The sequence below is a fragment of the Ruditapes philippinarum genome, unplaced genomic scaffold, assembly GCF_026571515.1.
Source record: "Ruditapes philippinarum isolate M1 unplaced genomic scaffold, ASM2657151v2 ctg452_1_1_1_1, whole genome shotgun sequence".
Classification (NCBI taxonomy): Eukaryota; Metazoa; Mollusca; class Bivalvia; order Venerida; family Veneridae; genus Ruditapes; species Ruditapes philippinarum.
This window is the reverse complement of record NW_026859349.1, coordinates 309,791-333,021: the sequence shown is the minus strand read 5'-3', so window position 1 is coordinate 333,021 and position 23,231 is coordinate 309,791. Positions and strand designations below refer to the sequence as shown.

At 32.6% G+C, this 23,231-nt stretch overlaps 1 protein-coding gene across 2 annotated transcripts in view; it reads left to right on the top strand.

The window, feature by feature from the left end:
• Window positions 1-20,790, top strand: part of LOC132756160 (calpain-5-like) — a 33,153-nt gene extending 12,363 nt beyond the window's left edge. For both annotated transcript variants that reach the window (XM_060747157.1, XM_060747156.1), the window contains exons 6-12: window positions 2,017-2,094; window positions 4,019-4,199; window positions 8,104-8,217; window positions 12,163-12,365; window positions 15,113-15,231; window positions 16,145-16,284; window positions 18,564-20,790. In XM_060747157.1, coding sequence (XP_060603140.1) covers window positions 2,017-2,094; window positions 4,019-4,199; window positions 8,104-8,217; window positions 12,163-12,365; window positions 15,113-15,231; window positions 16,145-16,284; window positions 18,564-18,746 — 1,018 coding nt within the window. In that variant the 3' untranslated portion in view covers window positions 18,747-20,790. The remainder of the gene's footprint in view (window positions 1-2,016; window positions 2,095-4,018; window positions 4,200-8,103; window positions 8,218-12,162; window positions 12,366-15,112; window positions 15,232-16,144; window positions 16,285-18,563) is intronic.
• The last annotated feature ends 2,441 nt before the right edge of the window (window positions 20,791-23,231 follow it).

Sequence of the window (23,231 nt, the reverse complement as noted above, 5' to 3'; positions counted from 1 at the left end):
TGTGTCGAATTTTTCGATGTGTAGAACTTTTTTAGAGGTCCGTATAGAATAATTAAAGTACAATTTACCGCAAATAAGTCAAAGTCCTTCGCTTATTTTGACAACTCCATTCTCGAGACTTTTTTCACACCTTTTCTAGCTGCGAAGATGATTTCCGATCAACTTGTATGACAGGTGTTAATTACATAGCCTTGTGTTCAAACAGCCTTTGTTTGCGTTTAAATGTGTGATAAAATATTTTAATTGTTACCATTCAAATTGCTGTAGTGGTATTTGAAAGTAAACAATAAGAACTACTTTCATTTGAGAACTTCCGTGACCAGGTGTTGGGTGATAATCACACGGGGATATATTTACTATAAGCTGGGTTAGTGATCTCCCTTTCATTTTGTTACGCCTTTTGTAACTTGCTTGTATACATAAACAGCTCAAAATTTTGTCATCAAAGTGAGACCTATTCATGAGTCGAAGTCCCAATGTGTCGAAGTTTTTATGCAAGTCCCTTCAACTTCAACTTACCGAAGTTCTACTATATCTTAAAGTACAGTCTAACTTGGCCATGCGACCACATGTATTAAGCGACTTTTGTCTTAAACGACCACTTTAAATTCCCCCCGATCATTTTCTCTCTATATCTTTAATGTATTAAGCAACTTTTGCTCAACGCAACCAGCGACCGCTAATTAGTCACCTAATTGAGATCAATCTTTTCATTAAGCAACCACTTTTACCTGTCAAGTAATTGTGTTTTTAGAGAACGCCGCCTCGTAAAGTCACAAGTGTCAAAAATCAAACACAACAAATGAATGTGTGAAAAACTCTATTTCCCAAACCGTTTTAGCGTATGCAAATGAAGTTTAGTATATGTGTGACGTGTATTATCCAATAATATCGAATAAACAATGCAACGCTCCGCCCCTACTGAGATGGTGTATATGTTTCGCTTGTTGACATTTAGACTGCATTAAATTGACCTTGAACTTGATCAGCAATTAAATTAATCGTAACAATTAGATGTAGTTTGTTTATTTCAAATGAAAAAAATGCACAACAAAAAGTATCTTCACTACATTATAATAGGGTTTTCATGTTGGAGTAAAGGAAAAACAACGGTGAAGTTAAAAAATTCTGAAAAAAATGTCAAACATGTACGTAATGGATCAAAACTGTTTTGTAAATTTATTTTTTATATTAGGATCCATTTAGATTATCGGAACGTACTAATTATTTAACATTTATATAAAAATGAAGTTGAAAAACATTCCCACCGCATAAGAAAGATGTCATTTATAAATTTTGACTTTTATTATATCATGCTTTGTCTTAAGAGACCGTTTCATTAAGCGACTGTTTTGGGTGTTTCCCTTGCGCGGTCGCTTAATACAAGTTTGACTGTATATTCTTAAGCTTATGTGTCAACAAAAATGCAACAATAAATGCATTATTATTGAAATAAATGCATTATAACTTACACAGAAGCTTGACAGTGCATTTGATATATATTAAGCAAATCATGAAGCTAGGGGCAAATGTCCATTCATTCATTTCTAGACAGGGGGAAATTCCCTGGGAGCTTAAATATCCACATACCAAATCTGAATACAAGTGACAGATCAAAGCTACTTTATAGTAGCTGTCACTCTGTACATGACTAAAACATTGTCAGGCAGTGGTGCAGATATAAGCAAGCAGAGTCTAATAGTTAACATGTTAGACTAGTAATGGAAGGTTTGCTAGCTGTGTTGATTCAGTCGGGCGTTGTTTCACTCGGAAGAACTTTACACTCAATGGTATAGTACTTATTTGTTACAGGAACAGGTTTGAGAGTGCATGACTATCTGTTAGCTGATAGTTTCCTACACAAAAAAAACTAAAAGAAATTCTGTATTACTTTAAACTAAGAGATTTCTTTTTTAGATTTTAAAATTTTACTTGTACATTCTTGACTTTTTATTGTTTATATTCTATCAGTGGTCACAGATAGGTAAACAATAAAAAATTAACTTTTTGTTTCAGTGATCCAGAATGGAAAAAGATTCCTCAAACTGAAAGAGAAAAAGCTGGCATAGTGTTTGAAGAAGACGGAGAGTTTTGGTAATTAAAGAATGGTCTTGTTATGGTTTATTATAGTGTAGTTATATGCTGGACAGAGATTTCAAGTCTTAAATGCATAATTTGTCTCCAACAAAAAAAAGTTTTTCACCTTGTTAGAGTGCACATATTTATTTTATAATGTTGTAAAATGGCTTTAAAAAATTAGATACTTACCATAAGAAACATCTTACAGCAAATACATCTCTGTCAAAGGTTTTTGACAAATTAAACTTGTTTATTTAAAATCTTATCAATTGTATAATTTTGTAAAAACAAAAAAGAAGAAATTGCTAACTGAGGCAAATGTTAAACGATTCATTGAACATAAAGGACCAAATATACAGGTTTTTGCACAATTGGAATTGCTTGCCTTTTGTCATGCTTAGTACATTGAATTTGGGAAACCAATTCCTTAAACCTATGAGATTTTGCTTAAACTTAAATGACAATCAACCCTTATGTGTAACGCAAGAGAAGGAATCTTGCTCAAATTTTTTTAACAAATTATGGCCCTTTTTGGTTAAGTTTTTTCACTTTTGATCTAATGTAGATATTTTTGTTGGAAATGCAAAATTTCCCAAACGCCGGTAATTTTGGCAGATTTTGCTTAACTTATGGGACTAACTTAATGTGTAGATTGGTAGTAAAGGAAGAATTTGTTCATGGACCAAATTTAACAGAATTACTAAAGCATCTTATGTATGGATTTTTTCACTTAACATGCTAGAAATTTTGTATCGCCTCCTTTAACTGGGAGACTTTTTTTAGACATAAAGTCGAACAACCTTAGCGTGTTTTTATGGTTGTAAAAATGGAATTTTTAGCTGCGAAACTTATTTACAGAAATGTTAATGATTTTTTCCTATAAAGGTAGCAAATTTTATGAATGCAACTAATTTATAAAGAGATCTTAAATTTCCCAAAAACAACTTTATGTGAGAAAAAAAAAGAAGCTGCAAAATTATTTGCCTAAGTTTAGGCAATGAGAAAAATATTTCCAGAGTCAACTATTAAGAAGTGGGGCACCAACCTATGACACATTTTTTTAAAACTATAAGGGGAGCGGTGGCCTTGTGGTTAAGGTGTCTGCCTCTCAACCCAGGGGTCATTGGTTTGAGGCCCAAATCGGGTTACGACCATGTATATTCATATGACACCAGTACTGGTTGGTTCCAGGAAGCGGACTCACAAGTGATTAATATAAGTTGCAAGAACTTGTTTCGCAATCAAGCTTAAATAAATATGTTTAAACCAAAACTAAAAATGTTTGCATTATTTAGGCTTGATGGGCCTTTTAAAATGTTACTACAGGTAATAACAGGCCTATGCCACCCAGCTAGCCAGCATGTCTGTGTTGATTAATTATTATATCTTGTTTTCAGAGAAAATATGATATACACAAAAAAATTTATTGTTTATAGAAATAGTAAGATATCCTGTTTGTAGAGGAATTGTTGTATCTTGTTCGTGTAGAATATACAATATCCTGTTGTTATAGAAAGTATAATATATTGTATGTAAAGTAAATGTGATATTTTGTTTGTAAAGAAGTGTGCTATCTTATTTGTAGAAGAATTCTGATATTTTAATTGTAGAAGAATTATTATATCTTTTTTGCAGAAGAATTCTGATATCTTAATTGTAGAAAAATTATGATATGAGCCGCGTCATGACAAAACCAACATAATGTGTTTGCGATCGGCATGGATCCAGACCTGCCTGCGCCTCTGCGCAGTCTGATCAGGATCCATGCTGTTCGCTTACAAACTCTTTTACAAATAGAGAAACTGATAGCGAATAGCATGGATCCTGATCAGACTGCGTGGATGCGCAGGCTGGTCTGGAACCATGCTGGTCGCAAACACATTACGTTGGTTTTGTCATGACATGGCTCAATTATATTTAATTTTTTTTTTTTTTTCAGGATGACATTTGATGATTTCTGTCACCATTTCATTAATGTTTCTTACTGTCGAGTTGTTAACACATCAATGTTCAGTTTATCTAAAACCTGGCATGAAGGGATTGCACATAGTGCCTGGAAAAAACCAGATCTTGCCGGCGGCTGCCTGAACAACAAAGACACCTTCCTTAAAAATCCCCAGGTATGTAGCATGAGATAAAAGCACTTAATATTTTATTTTGAGCTCCACTTTTGAAGAACAATAAATTGAACTGTTGTCAGGACCCTCTTATTGGCAGTGGTATTTGGGTTTGCATCCATTTTCTCAGGAACTATAAAGGCTATTTGGTTTAAACTTGGTATTCAGTGCATCTTAATTAATTATCATAAAAAGATAGACACTATTTCAAAAAGGTACTTAATCCTAAAATATTTTTAGCAAAAGTTATGCCCCTTTTTCAACTTTTTGCCTTGGTAAATCTTTTTGGTAATGTCCATGTTAAAATTGTTCACTTCAAACTTGGTGTTCGTGTTCAAACTGTTAAAATTATTCACTTCAAACTTGGTATACATGTTCAGACTGTTAAGCTTATGCACTTTAAACTTGGTATACATGCTCTCTTGTTCACTATCAAAATGTGATACCATTACAGAAGGGCAGATAATCCTAAAATTCAGTTTTGCAGAATTAAGCCTTTATTAACTGTCCGTCACTGAAAGTGGAGTATGCTGTCTACTGACAGGTATTGTCTAAAGATAGTGTATTTAGGGCTGTTAATATGTTTGTGTGCTACAGTAATGGTTTATTTTCCCATGTGACATGTGATAAAGGTTTTACTATTGTGCCCATACGTGTGCCTGATGTAAACTTTTAAAGGTTATATTTTGGTTTTCTAGTATTGCCAGTATTCAACATGTACAGTTTAATGGGTACCGTTAAATTCCTAATAAACGCCCCTCCCCTAATAAAGCACCCCAGGTCTTTTAATAATGAAAATAATCTACTCATCAGTGCTGAACTCATAATTAAATACATAATATTATTCAAATCATTCATTTTATTTTATAGTAAACACAAATATGTATAATATGAACTATAAAACCTTTATACTTTTTAATGTTATTACCAACACTTGCTAACACTAAATGTATTTACAGTGATTTTTGGATTTAGGAAAAATGTATTTTAATGATAGCCCCCCTTTTGGAAAATGTTTAGCCCCCTGGGGCGTTTAATAGGAATTTTACGGTATTTAAATTTAATGTTGACAGCATATTAATGTATTTTATAATCAACATAACTGTTGCATTCTTCTGATAATAATGCGAAGTTACAGTAACCACTTTATGGTAGTTTGACTGTATGTTAGAGAAATTTAACTGTGCTTCTAGGTGTTTTGTGTGTTTTGGTGTTTGTTATATGTAAGGGTGTATTTAGACTGTGTTTTGATAATTTTACTATGTATTTAGGTGTTTTCATTGTATGTGTTCCGGTGTTTATATTTCTGTGTATTTAGACTGTATTTATGTGTTTTTACTGTGTTTAAGTGTTTATTATAAATTTAAATATTAAGAAAGGATATTTTTTTGAGTGAAATATGGAATATATTTTCATAAAGCATGATAAAAGGCCATAAAAATATGTGGCATTTTATCATGTTGAGTGAAAATATATACCATATTTCATGAAAAAAGAAAAAATATACTTTTTATTTGATATCATTATCATAATAAATTATTAAGAAATCCCTTTGCTTGCTACGCAACTGCAATTGTACAGCGCGCAATAATATATCTTTTATTTATAGACGCGTCTTGTTTTGCACGCTTTTTTGGCGCTGCATTGTGACCTCACGTAAACAACATTTTAAACATCTGTACAGCGTTAATGTCGGCAGACTGAATAAAGATATTGGTGTTCGGATTTATTGTCTTAGACCATTTTCTATCATTCTAGATAGTTTTCAAAACAAAATTCAACAAAAAATGTTTTTTATTTATCAGATAATTTAAACAAAATGGCGAAAGTAGTCCCTTAACACAATTATGAATTTTGACTCCGCCCACTTTCATATTTATATTTCATATTTGTTTTTTAGCTCACCTTGCACAAAGTGCAGGTGAGCTTTTAGGATGGCCAACCAAATGGCGTCCGTCGTCAGTCGTCCGTCCACATTTTAAATATTCTAAGGACATCTTCTATGATACCGCAAGGCCAATGTTAATGAAACTTGGCAGGAATACTCTTTGTATGAAGCTCTATCAAGATTGTTCAAAGAATTCCATTTCATGCAGAACTCTGGTTGCCATGGCAACCGAAAGAAAAATCTTTAAATATCTTCTTTTAAAGAACCGTAAGAGCTAGAGCTTAGATTTTAAGCATGAAGCATCTTCTAATGAGTGTCTACCAAGTTTGTTCAAATAAAAGCCCTAGGGTCAAAAATGGCCCCGCCCCAGGGGGTCATTGATTTTCCCTAAAAGGATATAGTAAAAACTTAAAAAATCTTCTTTTAAAGAACCCAAAGAGCTAGAGCTAAGATATTTGGCATGAAACATCTTCTAGTGAGTGTCTACCAAGTTTGTTCAAATAAAAGCCCTGGGGTCAAAATTGGCCCTGACCCGGGGGGTCATTGATTTTCCCTATATGCATGATAGTAAAAACTTAAAAAATCTCCTTTTAAAGAACTGTAAAAGCTAGAGCTTAGATATTTGGCATGAAACATCTTCTAGTGAATGTCTACCAAGTTTGTTCAAATAAAAGCTCTCGGGTCAAAATTGGCCCCGCCCAAGGGGGTCATTGATTTTCCCTATATGCATATAGTAAAAACTTAAAAAATCTTCTTTTAAAGAACCCAAAGAGCTAGAGCTAAGATATTTAGCATGAAACATTTTCTAATGAGTGTCTACCAATTTTGTTCAAATAAAAGCCCTGAGGTCAAAATTGGCCCTGCCCCAGGGGGTCATAGATTTTCCCTATATGCATATAGTAAAAACTTAAAAAATCTTCTTTTAAAGAACTCAAAGAGCTAGAGCTAAGATATTTGACATGAAATATCTTCTAGTGAGTGTCTACCAAATTTGTTCAAATAAAAGCCCTGGGGTCAAATTTGGCCCTGGCTAGGGTGGGGGGGTCTTTGTTATTTCCTATATGTGTATAGTAAAAACTTAAAAAAAAATCTTGTAGAAACCCTTAAGAGCAAGAGCTTAGATATTTGGCATGAAACATCTTTAAGTAAATGTCTACCAAGTTTGTTCAAATAAAAGCCCTGGGGTCAAAATTGGCCCCGTCCCAGGGGGTCATAGATTTTCCCTATATGCATATAGTAAAAACTTAAAAAATCTCCTTTTAAAGAACCCAAAGAGCTAGAGCTAAGATATTTAGCATGAAACATCTTCTAATGAGTGTCTACCAAGTTTGTTCAAATAAAAGCCCTGGGGTCAAAATTGGCCCCGCCCCAGGGGGTCATTGATTTTCCCTATATGCATATAGTAAAAACTTAAAAAATCTTCTTTTAAAGAACTCAAAGAGCTAGAGCTAAGATATTTAGCATGAAACATGTTCTAATGGGTGTCTACCAAGTATGTTGAAATAAAAGCCCTGGGATCAAAACTGGCCCCGCTCCGGGGGTCATTGATTTTCCTTATATGTGTTTAGCAAAAACTTAAAAATCTTCTTTGAAAAAACCCAAATAGCTTGAGTTTAGATATTATACATGAAACATCTTTAAGTAAATATCTACAAAGTTTGTTCAAATTAAAGCCCGGGGGTCAAAACTGGCCCTGCCCCAGGGGTGTCATTGTTTTTAACTATATGTGTATAGTAAAAACTTAAAAAATCTTCTTTTAAAAAACCAATGAGCTAGAACTTAGATGTTTAGCAAGAAACATCTTCTTATGGGTGTCTACCAAGTCTGTTCAAATAAAAGCCCTTGGGTAAAAATTGGCCCGGGGGGGGGGGGGGGGGGCTATATACAGGTGAGCAACCTCAGGGCCATCATGGCCCTCTTGTTACAAATATGAAATATATTTGACTGATATAGCACCATATTTCATGGGTAATATTAAATAATAGGTTGTATCTTAACCATATTTTGGTGTTTTTACAGTTTGTGTTTTCGATCACAGAGGATGAAGAAGATTGTATGATGCAATTAATGCAGAAAAGTGTAAGAAGTCAACAAGGCAGTGGAAATACTACCATAGGTTTTACAATTATGAAGGTATAATATTGTGTAATTATTAGGTATTTATGATTTCAACCTTTAACCTGCTGGAACCAAATGTAATACGGGTGTGGATAGTCGGATAAGTGACGATCCGATCCACGATTCATCCGTTATGATACACAAATCCAACCACAAATCTTTTGTTATCAATACACCCATAAAAACATGAACATTAGTTTTGAAAACATGTTTACATTAAACATATATGCAAATACAGTCTATTCCACTTATAACGAGATCCGTTTTAACAAGGTACCCCTTATAACGTACATTCTACTGTGTCCCGGCCTTTTTCCTTCTATTTCCTTTCATTTTATATTGCTTATAACGAGATCGGTTTAGCGAGATACTGGTTACATTTTTTAGCTCGACTTTTCTATGAAAAGGGGAGCTATCCTACTCGCCCCGGCGTCGGCGTTGGCGTCACACCTTGGTTAAGTTTTTCGTACCACCCCACTTTATTTCAGAAGTATTACAAGTATGGCTTTGAAACTTACCATACTTGTTCACCATCATAACCTCCATCTACAGACAAGAGTACATAACTCTGTCAAGGTTTTTGACAGAATTATGGCCCTTTTTTGACTTAGAAAGTGTATTGAGCTTGGTTAAGTTTTTTGTACCACCTCACTTTATTTCAAAACCATTGGAGGTATTGCTTTGAAACTGACCATACTTGTTTACCATCACGACCTTCATCAACAGACAAGAGGACATAACTCTGTCAAGGTTTTTGACAGAATTATGCCCCTTTTTGACTTAGAAAATACATTGAATATGGGTAAAATCCACTTATTGCCTTAACCCTTTGAGATATTGCTTTGAAACTTTTAATGCTATTTCACATCATTACCCCCATCTGTACGCAAGAGAAGGTAACTCTGTCAAGGATTTGTTTTAAAAATTAAGGCCTTTTATCGACTTAGAATCTTGGTTAAGTTTTTAGTACCAGTCCACTTTTTGACTGAACTGTTTGAGATATTAATTTGAAAGTTGGAATACTTGTTTACAATCATGATTCCCAAACATGTCCAGGAGAAGGTAATTCTGTCAAAGATTTTATTTGAATTATGGCCCTTAACTGTCAATGTTTTGTATTATAGGCAAGCACTAAAAAACTTAAAAAATCTAAAAAAATTCATTCCTATCCACTTGTTCACTTTACCATAAATTATGTCATAATAAAAATAATTCTTCACTAAATATCTTAATGCTCATGGCCATTGTTCACTTTAAAAATACAGAGATTCTTGTATTTCCTTTTACTGCAAAAACTTTTTTTATTGGCAAGCAATAAAAAAGTCGAGCGCGCTGTCTTACGGACAGCTCTTGTTTAAATAACTTGTCCCCTACCGGTTTAACCGGAGGGGACTTTAGGTTTACCCTCCGTCCGTCCGTCTGTCTGTCTGTCCGTCTGTCTGTCCGTCTGTCTGTCTGTCCGTCAGTCCGTCAGTCCGTCCGTCCACAAAACTGGATCCCGCGATAACGCAAAAAGTACTGAAAATATTTTTATGAAACTTGATATATGGATAGATGGCAGTATGGAGATTATGCACGTCTTTTTTTTTTCTTCCTATGTTGAAAATTCTGGTTGCTATGGCAACAAATAGTCTGAAAATATGGCAAATTTAACACATAAACTGGATCCAGTGATAACTCAAAAAGTACTGAAAATATTTTTATGAAACTTGAAATATGGGTAGATGGCAGTCTGGAGATTATGCACATCTTTTTCTTTTCTTCCTATGTTGAAAATTCTGGTTGCTATGGCAACAAATAGCCTGAATTTCAAGATTTCTGATTTAAATTTTTCAGCTTTTTCACTATAAGTTCTTTATTTCTTAAGGTGTTTACTTCAAACTTTAAATATAAGTTTCTGGTCATCAACCACATCATATGTGACAAGGTTTATAACTCTAGCACAAAAAATATCAGTATTACCTCCCTTGAACTTAGATTTTTTAGGGGAAAAAATGTTGTCTTTTTTAAATAACTTCTTTATTTCCTAATGTATCTACTTCAAACTTCATATATATGTTTCTTATTATCACTCGACATTTTTGAGAAGGTTAAATACTCTAGCAAGACTATTTCCAGAATTATGTCCCCCTTTAACTTAGATTTTTTTAAATATTAACAAATAGTCTGAAAATATGGCAAATTTAACACATAAACTGGATCCAGTGATAACTCAAAAAGTACTGAAAATATTTTTATGAAACTTGAAATATGGGTAGATGGCAGTCTGGAGATTATGCACATCTTTTTCTTTTCTTCCTATGTTGAAAATTCTGGTTGCTATGGCAACAAATAGCCTGAATTTCAAGATTTCTGATTTAAATTTTTCAGCTTTTTCACTATATGTTCTTTATTTCTTAAGGTGTTTACTTCAAACTTTAAATATAAGTTTCTGGTCATCAACCACATCATATGTGACAAGGTTTATAACTCTAGCACAAAAAATATCAGTATTACCTCCCTTGAACTTAGATTTTTTAGGGGAAAAAATGTTGTCTTTTTTAAATAACTTCTTTATTTCCTAATGTATCTACTTCAAACTTCATATATATGTTTCTTATTATCACTCGACATTTTTGAGAAGGTTAAATACTCTAGCAAGACTATTTCCAGAATTATGTCCCCCTTTAACTTAGATTTTTTTCGAGAAACTGGTATTTTCACTCCAACTTCTTCATTCCTTATAGGATTTACTTTAAAATCCCACATCGTAATAATATGACAAGGTTGTATAAACATAATTTCCTTACTAAGCATGGAAACTTAACACATTACTGTGATATAGACAAACTTATTTTATTATGTTTTGTGGTTGATATTTTCAAATACAGACTTCATCCTCAAATTCATTATAAATGGCAATACACAGGAGTGTATGACAATTAAAGAACTTTTTGAGGGACCGGTAGGGGACTACTGTATTGCCCGCAATACTATCAAATGCTTGTTACATACATAAATTTGCCCTCCCATCGTTTTTTTTTTAAATTTAACAAGGTCACTTCATTGGCACTTCGTCTGCATCAGTTTGTCACCTTGAGATAAACAATGGTGACCAAAAACAAAGGTCAATAAAGGGTGAAAATAATTGAGCAATTTGCGATCAAATGTGTCAGCCTTGTTTTGTCAGTGCTCCAGGCTAAATTGTCCTGTAGGTGACGAAATGTCATAACGAAACAATTTTATTGAGTGATTAGCACAAAGGAAGCGGCTAATATCTTGCAGTGTTATTTGGTGTTTGTGAGAAATACACTGCGTGACTTTTGAAAACAAAATCTACATATTAATAAAAACCCACGTGGTTGGATGTAGTATGTGTTTTCATATTTATTGTATAAATTCTATGATAGCTACTTAGCTAGATATATTTATATACATGTATATTTAAATAAAACAAAAACTTATGAGTGAAAAGAGTAACCTCCCATTTTATACTCTTCAAAAAGGATGTACGTGATAGCAAAAGAAGAAATAAATGATGCTCGACGGTGTGGGATTTCTCAATTTGTTCTGTCTTGGTTATAATGAGACCCGATTATAACGAGGAATCATGTGAAGTCCGGACAATCTTGTTGTATCCGGAGTGCACTGAATAGTATACACTAGGTTTAAAGGTTGAAAAGGAGTCGAACCAACATATAATTCCACAAGCAAAATTTACTTCCAAAGTTTGGAAATACTTTGGTATTTCAATTGAAAATGAGATAAAAGCAGTTTGTTAAACATGCCATGGCGAACTGACTTATATCGGTGGTACAACAAACATCTTTAATTAATGGCTTAATAAAGTATTTGAGGTCTTCCTCCACCTGTCAAGCTGAAAAGTTGCCATATGACCTTAACAGTGTTGATGCGGTTTAAAAAACAAAACTGGCAGTGAAACGGATTAACTGTAATGATCTTAGTTTGTAATTTTTGCAGGTTGAAGAAAATCGTCATCATCGGATACATGATTACACATACCAAGAAGTCATCAAGAACACTGTCTTCCGAGATAGTCGCTCAATCTTCCAGAAACTTAAACTGGACAAAGGACGGTATCTGATTCTAGCTTGTACTTTCGAAGCAGGTGTTGAGCAAGGGTTCTTGTTTAGAATTTACACTGGGGCTGCTAATGAGTTTAAGTAAGTAATATTGTAATATAGTTTGTAAGGTAAAAATTATTGTACCATTTGTACTTCTGAATATTAATTACTTAACTTGATTGGTTTGTAAATGTGTAGTCATGTTTTCTGACAAATTCAGCTCGCATTAAACAGAAAAGTTTTTTGCTGAAAATTTACAGTACAATTTTTAGCTCACCTGAGGACAATGTCCTCAAGGTGATCTTTTGTGATGGCCCATTGTCTGTCGTCCATCGTCTGTCCGTGCGTCAACAATTTCTTTAAAGAAATTCTCCTCCTAAACCACATGACCGAATTTGATGAAACTTTGCAGGAATGTTTCTTGTATAAAGCTCTACCAAAGTTGTTCACATGAACAACCAAAATATTTTTTTACAAAAAATCTCAAAAAGTCTTCTGTAAAAAACGGAAAGAGCTAGAGCTTAGAGATTTGGCATGAAATATCTTCTAGTGGATGTTTACCAAGTTTGTTGAAATAAAAGCCCTGGGGTAAAAATTGGCCCCCCCCCCCAGGGGTCATTGATTTTCCAAATATGTATAAAGTAAAAACTTAAAAATTCTTTTTGTGAAAATCCAAAAGAGCTAGAGCTTAGATATTTGGCATGAAACATCTTCTAGTGGATGTCTACCAAGTTTCTTCAAATGAAACCCCTAGGGTCAAAATTGACCCCCGACCCAGTGTGTCATTGCCAAATATGTCCTTATATATTCATTAGTATTCAAACTCACAGGATTTTCTGGAAAGCTTATCATCACCATTCAAAGATCGAACTATATACACAATAATGATAAGTTTAGGCAGGTGTAACGTTTTAAAAATTTAAAACCATTCACATATACTTATTCTTTAGACGTTAAATCAACTCGATTGTCTATGTTTATATAAATGAAGTTTTTAGCTCGACTTTTCTATGAAAAGGGGAGCTATCCTACTCGCCCCGGCGTCGGCGTCGGCGTTAGCGTTGGCGTCACACCTTGGTTAAGTTTTTCGTACCACCCCACTTTATTTCAGAAGTATTACAAGTATGGCTTTGAAACTTACCATACTTGTTCACCATCATAACCTCCATCTACAGACAAGAGTACATAACTCTGTCAAGGTTTTTGACAGAATTATGGCCCTTTTTTTACTTAGAAAGTGTATTGAGCTTGGTTAAGTTTTTTGTACCACCTCACTTTATTTCAAAACCATTGGAGGTATTGCTTTGAAACTGACCATACTTGTTTACCATCACGACCTTCATCAACAGACAAGAGGACATAACTCTGTCAAGGTTTTTGACAGAATTATGCCCCTTTTTGACTTAGAAAATACATTGAATATGGGTAAAATCCACTTATTGCCTTAACCCTTTGAGATATTGCTTTAAACTTTTAATGCTATTTCACATCATTACCCCCATCTGTACGCAAGAGAAGGTAACTCTGTCAAGGATTTGTTTTAAAAATTAAGGCCTTTTATCGACTTAGAATCTTGGTTAAGTTTTTAGTACCAGTCCACTTTTTGACTGAACTGTTTTGAGATATTAATTTGAAAGTTGGAATACTTGTTTACAATCATGATTCCCAAACATGTCCAGGAGAAGGTAATTCTGTCAAAGATTTTATTTGAATTATGGCCCTTAACTGTCAATGTTTTGTATTATAGGCAAGCACTAAAAAAGTTTTTTTTTCTTTTCTTACCAGCCCTCTTTTGACTTAAACATTTCAAACTTTGCTGCAGTGTTCAAGGGTATCACACAATTCAGTAAAATAATTCTTCACTAAATATCTTAATGCTCATGGCCATTGTTCACTTTAAAAATACAGAGATTCTTGTATTGCCTTTTACTGCAAAAACTTTTTTTATTGGCAAGCAATAAAAAAGTCGAGCGCGCTGTCTTACGGACAGCTCTTGTTCTATTAACAGTGACTTAACAGGTCCATGGGGCTGGGCGATTTGTTTGATGTTCTGTATTTGTATTATATTGTTTGTACTATATACATGTATCGCAAGTCACTATAATAAATAATTTTTCCTTCTTCTTCATACAAAAATCTGTACTAAAGGGAGTTAATTATCCTGATATTTCTTACACTTTGAGGAATATAATATACTTATTGTCTTTCCTTAATATTAATACAATTTGTTTTGTGAATTTGTTATTACTTTTTTTTACTGTCAGCTTTTTAGCTCAACTATAAGGAGAATAGGGAGAGCTATTGAACTCACCTAGGCGCCCGTGTCACACTTTGGTTAAGTTTTTGCATACTTTTGCAAAATTTAAATCTAGAATTTGGTTAGTATCTCTATTTGTCAGGAATAATTGCAGGAATAATTTTAACAGGAGTGTAAGGAAAAAATATTTAACTCATTATTTTTTTTACTCAATTATTCGAAGAATATGGAGAGCTATTGTACTCACCTGGCATTGGCGTCAGTGTCACCGTCACACTTTGGTGAAGTTTTTGCTTGCAAGTTGGTATCTCCAAAACTACTGAAGAGAATGGATGGAAACTGCTTACACTTATTTGAGAGTATAATATGAGGTCACTGTTGTTGCCCCATAACTCTGACACGGATTTTGACAGAATTATGGCCCTTTTTTTAACTTAGAAATTTTTACATCTTCAGACTCTTGTTTCACTTTTAAGCACTGAAAATAGTCAAGTAAACTGTCCTACTAACAGCTTTTGTTATTTTCTATCATTTTAAGTTTTATCAGTTCCGACTGTGAGCATACTATATTTGTTTTGTTTATCTTTAGGGAGCTGCACCATGATAAGCCTCAGAGAAGTTTCTGGAACTGCTGTGCTAAACAACCTGTAATGTTAACTCAGATTAAAGTCCTCAAAGCTGAAGGCCTTGAGAAGCAGGAGAGAGATGGTAAGTGTACTCAGTCTGATTAAAATCTTAGTTCCTTAGTTTTTGTTTTCTTTTTTTTCAGTTTGGTTTTATGTCACACTAACACAGTAGAGGCCATATGGCAAATATTCAGCTTTACTGACCTCCGGTGCCCCTCCAAGGCACAAACGGGCCCCTGGGTAGAATGATTTACTTTTGCAGTTAACTATTATTTAAAATTTAATAGGATTATGTCAGCTTTGTTGGATGAGAAATGTCCCTTATAATTTCATTTTAGATACATATGGTCATCTATTTGTGTCTATATAGCTAGTTTACGGAACCTTGAAGGTTCTATGCAGGTGCCAGTTTTGCACTGGAAGGGAAATCTGCCAAATCACCTATACTGTGTTGGTGCAAAATAAAAGCCCCCCATAAAAAGAAAATATATTTGTATCTACTGACCATTACATGAAATTGTCAATTGGCTTCCTAACACAAATATATTTTTATTCCAAAATTGTACTAAGCCTGTGCTTGTAAGAACTTTATACCCCACACTATTAAATATAAGATCTTTTAGAATTTTATTTTTATGATGATACCACTTGCCAGTCACCGCTGTAAGTTTCAAGCCACGAAAACGTCTTCCAATTTTTTCATGTGAGAAAGCTATCCAGCTAGCTTATGGAATTTTGGTAGTTCTACTCAATTGCCCTTCTATATCTGAAATAATGCACAGAGGGGCACCTAAAATCTTCCTCCACCAGTAAAACTGGAAAGTTGCTATATGACTTAATAAATATACTATGTTTGTGCAACATAAAACTCGATAAAAAAAAAGAAGAAAAAAAGATTTTCATGATATATATGTATTTATGCTAAAAAAAATGACTGAAAAAAGTTTTCCCACTTGTCAGTATGAAAACATGATGTTTTTATATTGAAATTTCAGGTGCTGATCCATATTGTATCATATCATGTGAGGGACAGAAAGTGACTACAAATGTTCAAACTGACACCTGTAACCCGGAGTGGAAACAAGGAGCCATCTTCTTTAGAAAAAATCCCCTCAAAAATCCCATTAAAGTTCAGGTCTGTATATTACAGTGCTTTCATTGAGTATGGAAGTTTTATGATATTATGATCCAGGAATTTTTTTAGGATTTTGGGAACATGACCCATACCCAAGGGGCCATCGAATTGGGAATTTCAGTGGTGTTTTGTTAAAAATTTGGAAAAAATGCATGATTGAAATTTTAACATGATTCAATGGATGCAAACAATTACTGTCTAGGATGGCATCTTCAAATATTTAAGCACTATTACAGTTAAGGAGCCCTTATTTGCAAAGATTTTAGAATTTTTATTCAATATTTTTATTTTGTTACTTTCAATTGGAAATTTTTTCCTGTGAATTGGGAAAATGATATACTATTTTCAATTGGGAATATGACCCAATAACGGCTATGAAATAAGCCCAAAAAAAAAAAATCCCTGTATCATATGATGGGACTGAATTTTTGTACCGTTTTATGAAAGTCTGGATCAATATCTTGTATGCAGGATATCAGATCATTAGCTCACTCCTGTTTTTGCAGAACAGTAATTTTAATTAATTATGCAAAATGACCCAAAATTGAAAATTGAAAAGTCTGATAAATTATGGCATAAAAAATTGATTTTGATTTTGTTCTAAGATTGTCTTTTTTATCATTTTTTGCATAACGTTTTGATTACAAATTTCATATTGATGTTTTTTTTAAGACTTTTGGACTTCAATTAAGCTGTAAATAAGCCGCGTCACGACAAAACCAACATAATGGGTTTGCGACCAGCATGGATCCAGACCAGCCTGCGCATCCGCACAGTCTGATCAGGATCCATGCTGTTCGCTTACAAACCCTATAACAAGTAGAGAAACTGTTAGCAGCTCAAATATATTGTGTTTTGAAATATTATTATTTTGACTAGGTTTACATTTTTAATATGAATTTTTAATTCTAATTTTAGAAATATACTTTCAAGACATTTTTGTTAATGATCTTATATAAAGACAATTTAAAGAATAGTGATGGTCTATTGGATTAGCTAACAATTTAATTTTTTTAAGGAAAATAAAGATTTAAGTGATATTTTACATGTTATGTGCAATTAATAACTGATTTTGAATAATTTATCACCATATGTTTACTACACAACTAACTGAGGGCTGATTTTGCATAATTTGACCTCTATTTAGTAAATTACTTGGATTGTAAGTGCAATTTGCAAGGTGTAAATTAATTTCTTTATTCACTACACAATATTTTACTTTCAAATACATTTTCAAAATGTTCATGAGATTAAGCATAAATCTGGAGGCATGCTGCTTTAACTTTTTTTCAAACAAACAAGCACATGGTCACCTAGTAATTAGTGGCAGGACAGACCAGGATGATCATTTTGAATTTGGTAAACTTTTTAATATGTTTGTGTTGACTTCAAATATTTTTTTACAAAAACTGCCCCAAAATGTTCTTTTTATTAGCTTGACTATTCAATAAGAATAAGTAGAGCTATTTTAGTCACCCAAGTGTCGGCGTAACCACTTATGTTAAAAAATTTGTGACACCTCAAATATTTTGACCATGGACATATGGCTTTGAAACTTTGCACACTTATTCACCATTATGACCCCAACCTGTGGACAGCAGAAGGTAACTCTATCAAGCATTTTGACAGAATTATGCCTCTTTTTCAACTTAGAATTTATGTTAAAGTTTTTGTAATACCTCAAATATTTTCAAAGTCCATTTACATATGGCTTTGAAACTGTGCACACTTGGTCACCATCATGCCCCCAATCTGTAGACCAGAGGTGAAAATATATCAAGCATTTGACAGAATGCCCCTTTTTGACTTAGAATTTACATTAAAGTTTGCATACCACCTCTGATATTTTCATATTCCATTGACATCTGGCTTTGAAACAAGTTAAAATTTTATACACTTCTTTGAAAGCATTATAGGACTCTCTCCCCAAGGATTATAACTGTATCATGGAGTTAAAGAAAAAAAAATTGTCCTTCTGTTAACTTAGAATTTTTCATTATCAAGGTTCTTTTACTATCAAGCACTAAGAATTTAGTCGAGCGTGCTGTCCTACCAACAGCTCTTGTTTAGATATCAGAAAGTTGAATAGTCTTGAACACAAGGTACGGACTTGGGAATTTTTTTATTTTTTTTTTTTTTTTTTTAAAATGATATAAATATCAGCAAAAAATAGATTATGAAATATGTTGTTTACTTCCCTATGTTTTTGTTTCTTTTTCTTTTTTTAGGTCTGAACTTTTCACAGTATTTTAAGATTTGACTTTATATTCTATTTTCAGATCTGGAATAATAACATATTACGGGATTCATACATGGGCAAACATTTGTTTATCAGTGCTGATGAATGTACCAGGTCGGTCCAGTCAGTGGGACTTGTAGGGCGTGGCAAGCAGGGGGACCAGATACGGTCTGGTAAACTCGTGGTCGAGATTACTCAGACAAAAAACCTCTCTGCCATATAGACACGATGATCAAGTTGTTTTATCTTAAAGGTAGCTTGCCATTTTTGACAACAGGCTGTTTAATTCTCAATATTCAAGGAATACTATAACAATATACTTTAGACAGAAGTTAATGGATCGAAAATATTTTTTTATAAAAAAAATCTGACATCATTAAATTTAGTTATGAAAGCATTTTGCTTGAAGATGTTAATTGGATATCAATTAAAGGGTTTAGGAATATAAATGAATTGTTTTGATATAATTGTGTTTTTATATAGTTTTACTACCTATAAGAGAATTTTAGATATGATGCAATAAGATATAGATCTGATAAAGTTTTTTTTAGACAAAGATCAAATTTATATATAGTTGATATATAAAGATTTGTGTATATTTATAATCAATATTATGAGATAAAGGTAGATGTAGGTTTCATGTCAAATGATTTATGAATTTGTGCAATGAAAAAAAAAATAAAAAAATACCGCAGTTATTTAAAAACAAGTTATGAATGTAATTATATCATACATATAAAGTTTTCTGATTATCCACTTTTCATAGAATTTATAAAATTTTAGCAAACTGTTGAATGCATTAGTCATTTGTAACCATAGACCATGAGCCCCTCCTACCCATCTGCTCAACCCCAAAGAAAATGGAATCATCACTTTGAAATTACCAAAGTGATGAAAATTTAAATCATGCAGAGTAAATCAGATAAAATGAAATTCCCTGTAGTAATAATTCACGCTGCAGGTAAGACTACACTACTACTTTTTGGTTGAAAACAACAAAACCAGAACATTGTAGGGACAAGTTAAAAGTAAAAAGCAAAGGTCATCACTTCCTTTGATTATCCCCATAACCTTTCAGAGGGTAGGTGAGTGGGATTCACAGGGAGTGGATGAGGTGTACTGAGTTACTACAAATGACTAATGCATAAGGTTACATCATTTTTGATGGCATATGAAGATATTTTATTATTAAACTCACATACTTTAATCTGCTGATATTTGCCTTAGTATTTTTACATTGATATTCACATTCTTGTAAGGTATTTATTTAGTATAGTTAGTTATTCAATAGTTGGTGGAAGTAATTGTAAAGTAAACACTTTATTACACTGTTAATTTTTTATTATTATGTATTTTATATGCATGCTGTTAGCATAAACTTGGTGAAATTGTATAGCTCTTTATTGGGGTTGTTTAATGGTCTTTTTAAATTGTATTATTTTTAGCTATTGAAACTTACTTTTTTAACCATTTTAGAAGCAGTGATGTTATTCAGTGACTCTTTAATAGATTGGTACATCAGGATTACTCTTCTGTTGTTTTTTTTTCAGATTTATTGTTAATGTAAAGAAGAAATTCCAATTTTTGTTTAAGACTCTAAATATCAATTTAGAGAAAAATAAAATTTTGATATAAAAATCCATACATTACTTAATAGTTAAACAATGGAAAAAAGAAGGAACTAATGTTTTAACCTTTTTACTTCCATATTCAAGTCTTGGTTTGTTATTCAATCTAGTCTTCCCTCATTAATTTAACATTCATATATCAGCACTTAATTTAATAATATGGTAAGTTCATGTTTTTGATTCTTCATGCATTATCTGTATAATTTGGTTTACTACTTTATTTGCTAGCTTTAGACTTTTTATGTTGATGATAATGTTGTTGATGATACTGGTGATTTATTAATACTCAGAACTAGTGATTTGACTGCTTTTATTAAGTTTTTGCGCATTTTCTTTCTTAGAAGGAAATCAATTTTTTCTGTTCAATTTTTATTTGTAAAGTTTTTGATTATAAGGTAAAATCTTTTGTTAATAAAAAACTTATAACATCTTTGGTTATAAAGACTTTGATTATAATGTAAAATCTTTCTTTTATAATAACTTTGATCATAAAGTCTTTGATTATAAGGTAAAATCTTTTGTTACAATATCTTTGGTAATAAAGTTTTTGATTGTAGTAACATAAAATCTTTTATTATGATATTTTTGGTTATAAAGTCTTTGATTATAAGATAAAACTTTTGTTGTGATATTTTTGGTATCATAAAGAAAATTACCATATCATTTAATTTGATTATTTTTTTTATTGAAAACATAAAATTTTCATAAGAACTATGCTTGTAATGTCAAATCATTTAGTTTGATGTTTGTCTCCTTCTTTGTTGTGTTTTGTTTTATTTGCTTTTAGTAATGTTGGTGTTTAATGTTGCATGAAATTTGAGCCGCGCCACGACAAAACCAACATAGTGCGTTTGCGACCAGCATGGATCCAGATCAGACTGCGCATCAGCGCAGTCTGATCAGGATCCGTGCTGTTTGCTTACAAACCCTATAACAAGTAGAGAAACTGATAGCGAACAGCATGGATCCTGATCAGACTGGTCTGGATCCATGCTGGTCGCAAACGCACTATGTTGGATTTGTCGTGACGCAGCTCATTTTATTTTGATAAACATCACAAAAATCCTATAACTTTCTGATATTTTTCTACTGTCATGTGTTTTCTACTGTTTCAAATATTTTTTTGTATATATAAAGAAATGATTTTCACACATAAAGAAATCAAATCCGACATCTCTAGAAACATGTGTATATTGCCACAAAATTTGCCTCTTTATTGTTTTGTGTAAATTTTTTTGTCACATTTTAGCAGGTATAAATTAAAATTTTAACACATATTTACTGTCCATTGTTACGTCCATGGAATTTTGTATCTTTATTGATTATGATAGTCAACTTGTACATCAAAATCTGAGAAGATAATTATTTAACTTAAAAACAAAATCCTTTAATTTTAACCCCTTCTACTTGCATTGTCAACTGCTCACAAACAGTATCACAAACATAACCATGTGTTCTTTTGTGCAAACCAGGTCAACTAGTGACTATGAATTATCTCAGTATAGCAGTCGGATAACAATTTAACCAATTTACATAAAACTGTAAACACTGGAAAGGTCCATTGATATTGAGTTAGTCATAAATGTAAGTTGTACAATAAGTTTGTGTTGATGTAACAATACAAGTAAAATGGCTGCAATTTGTGGCGGGAAAATAAGAATAAGAAATATATGATTATTTATAGATTATTTTTATATTGAAATTTTTAAATTGATCTGAAACAGTTATAGATCTAATGTTCTGATTTTTTATCATTTGATAGTAAGAAGTGATTGATGGAAATGTATATTTATAATGCAATTGTTGTATATAAATGTTATGCCTTAATTTTCAAATATTTATCATGATTGATACATTTAAATTAAAATGCATTGTTAATCACATCATTGAAAAATTTAAATCCAGATTTTGGCCAGTATGTCCAGCTATTTCAGTATCTATAATGACTGCATTGTAATATGAATGTAAGGGAAAATAAGAATTTATGTTTTACCGCGAATATTCAAGGAATAAGAACACCCCATATTTGGCATTGGTGGATGTGGGTGTCACTGTCACACTTTGGTGAAAGTTTTATGTGCAAGTTGTTATCTCAAAAAATACTAAAGGAAATGGGTTAAAACATCACACACTTATTCAAAAATATATTAAGTCACTAGCGAAAAGCCATAACACTAACTAACTTAGACTTCAACAGAATTATAACCCTTTTTTAAACTTAGAAAATTCTACATTTTTCAGGCTCTTGTTTTACTATCAAGCACTGAGAATAGTTGAGTATGCTGTCCTTTTGACAGCCCTTGTTTGTTTTATCAATGTTTCTTCAGTGGCATGTTAGAGATTTTCATGACCGACCTGATGGTGCTACTTGAAAATTTGATTGCATATCTCATCACCTCAGTGCAGTAATGGGTTAACTACTATTGACACTAAATAGGACTTAACCAGTTACTGCACTAAGGTGACAATATTCTCCATTTTTCTGTGATTGTTCAAGACTGCTCAATATCATCTACAAATTATAAGTGATAACAGGTAATGGAGGTCTGGTTGTTAAGGTGCTTGCCAACGGGTGTTGTTGGTTTGAGTTGTAGCGGGGTCACGATCGTGATTCCTCGTCTGACTCCAGTACTGCTTTGTTCTTTTTAATATACTCAAGAGTGCTTCAAAAATACTTCAAGCTTTCATAACAATGTGGTGAAAATTAGTATGTTTTAACCATGCTTACTACAGTGGTGTCAGTACAATGCAAAGAATGTGCTTTTCCATGAATTGTAAAATTAAATTGAACCAAATTAGGCATTAAACATGTATGGACACAAGGCACTTTTTGTGCATGAATGGACAAAAGTTCCCTCTGAACATGTATGGAAAAAAAGTACTTTGATATTTTTGAAAAAAAGAAAATCCGAAAAAAGTTATGACATTACCATTTTGAGATTTTTAGGATATATTCATTGTTGATGGAGTGTTAATTCATATTTATAAATCCTCATCCTACAAGCATGAAATATACATGAAACAAGTGCAGACTAACCTAAACCAGCACTTCATGTAGTCTGATCATGGTCTGCACTGTT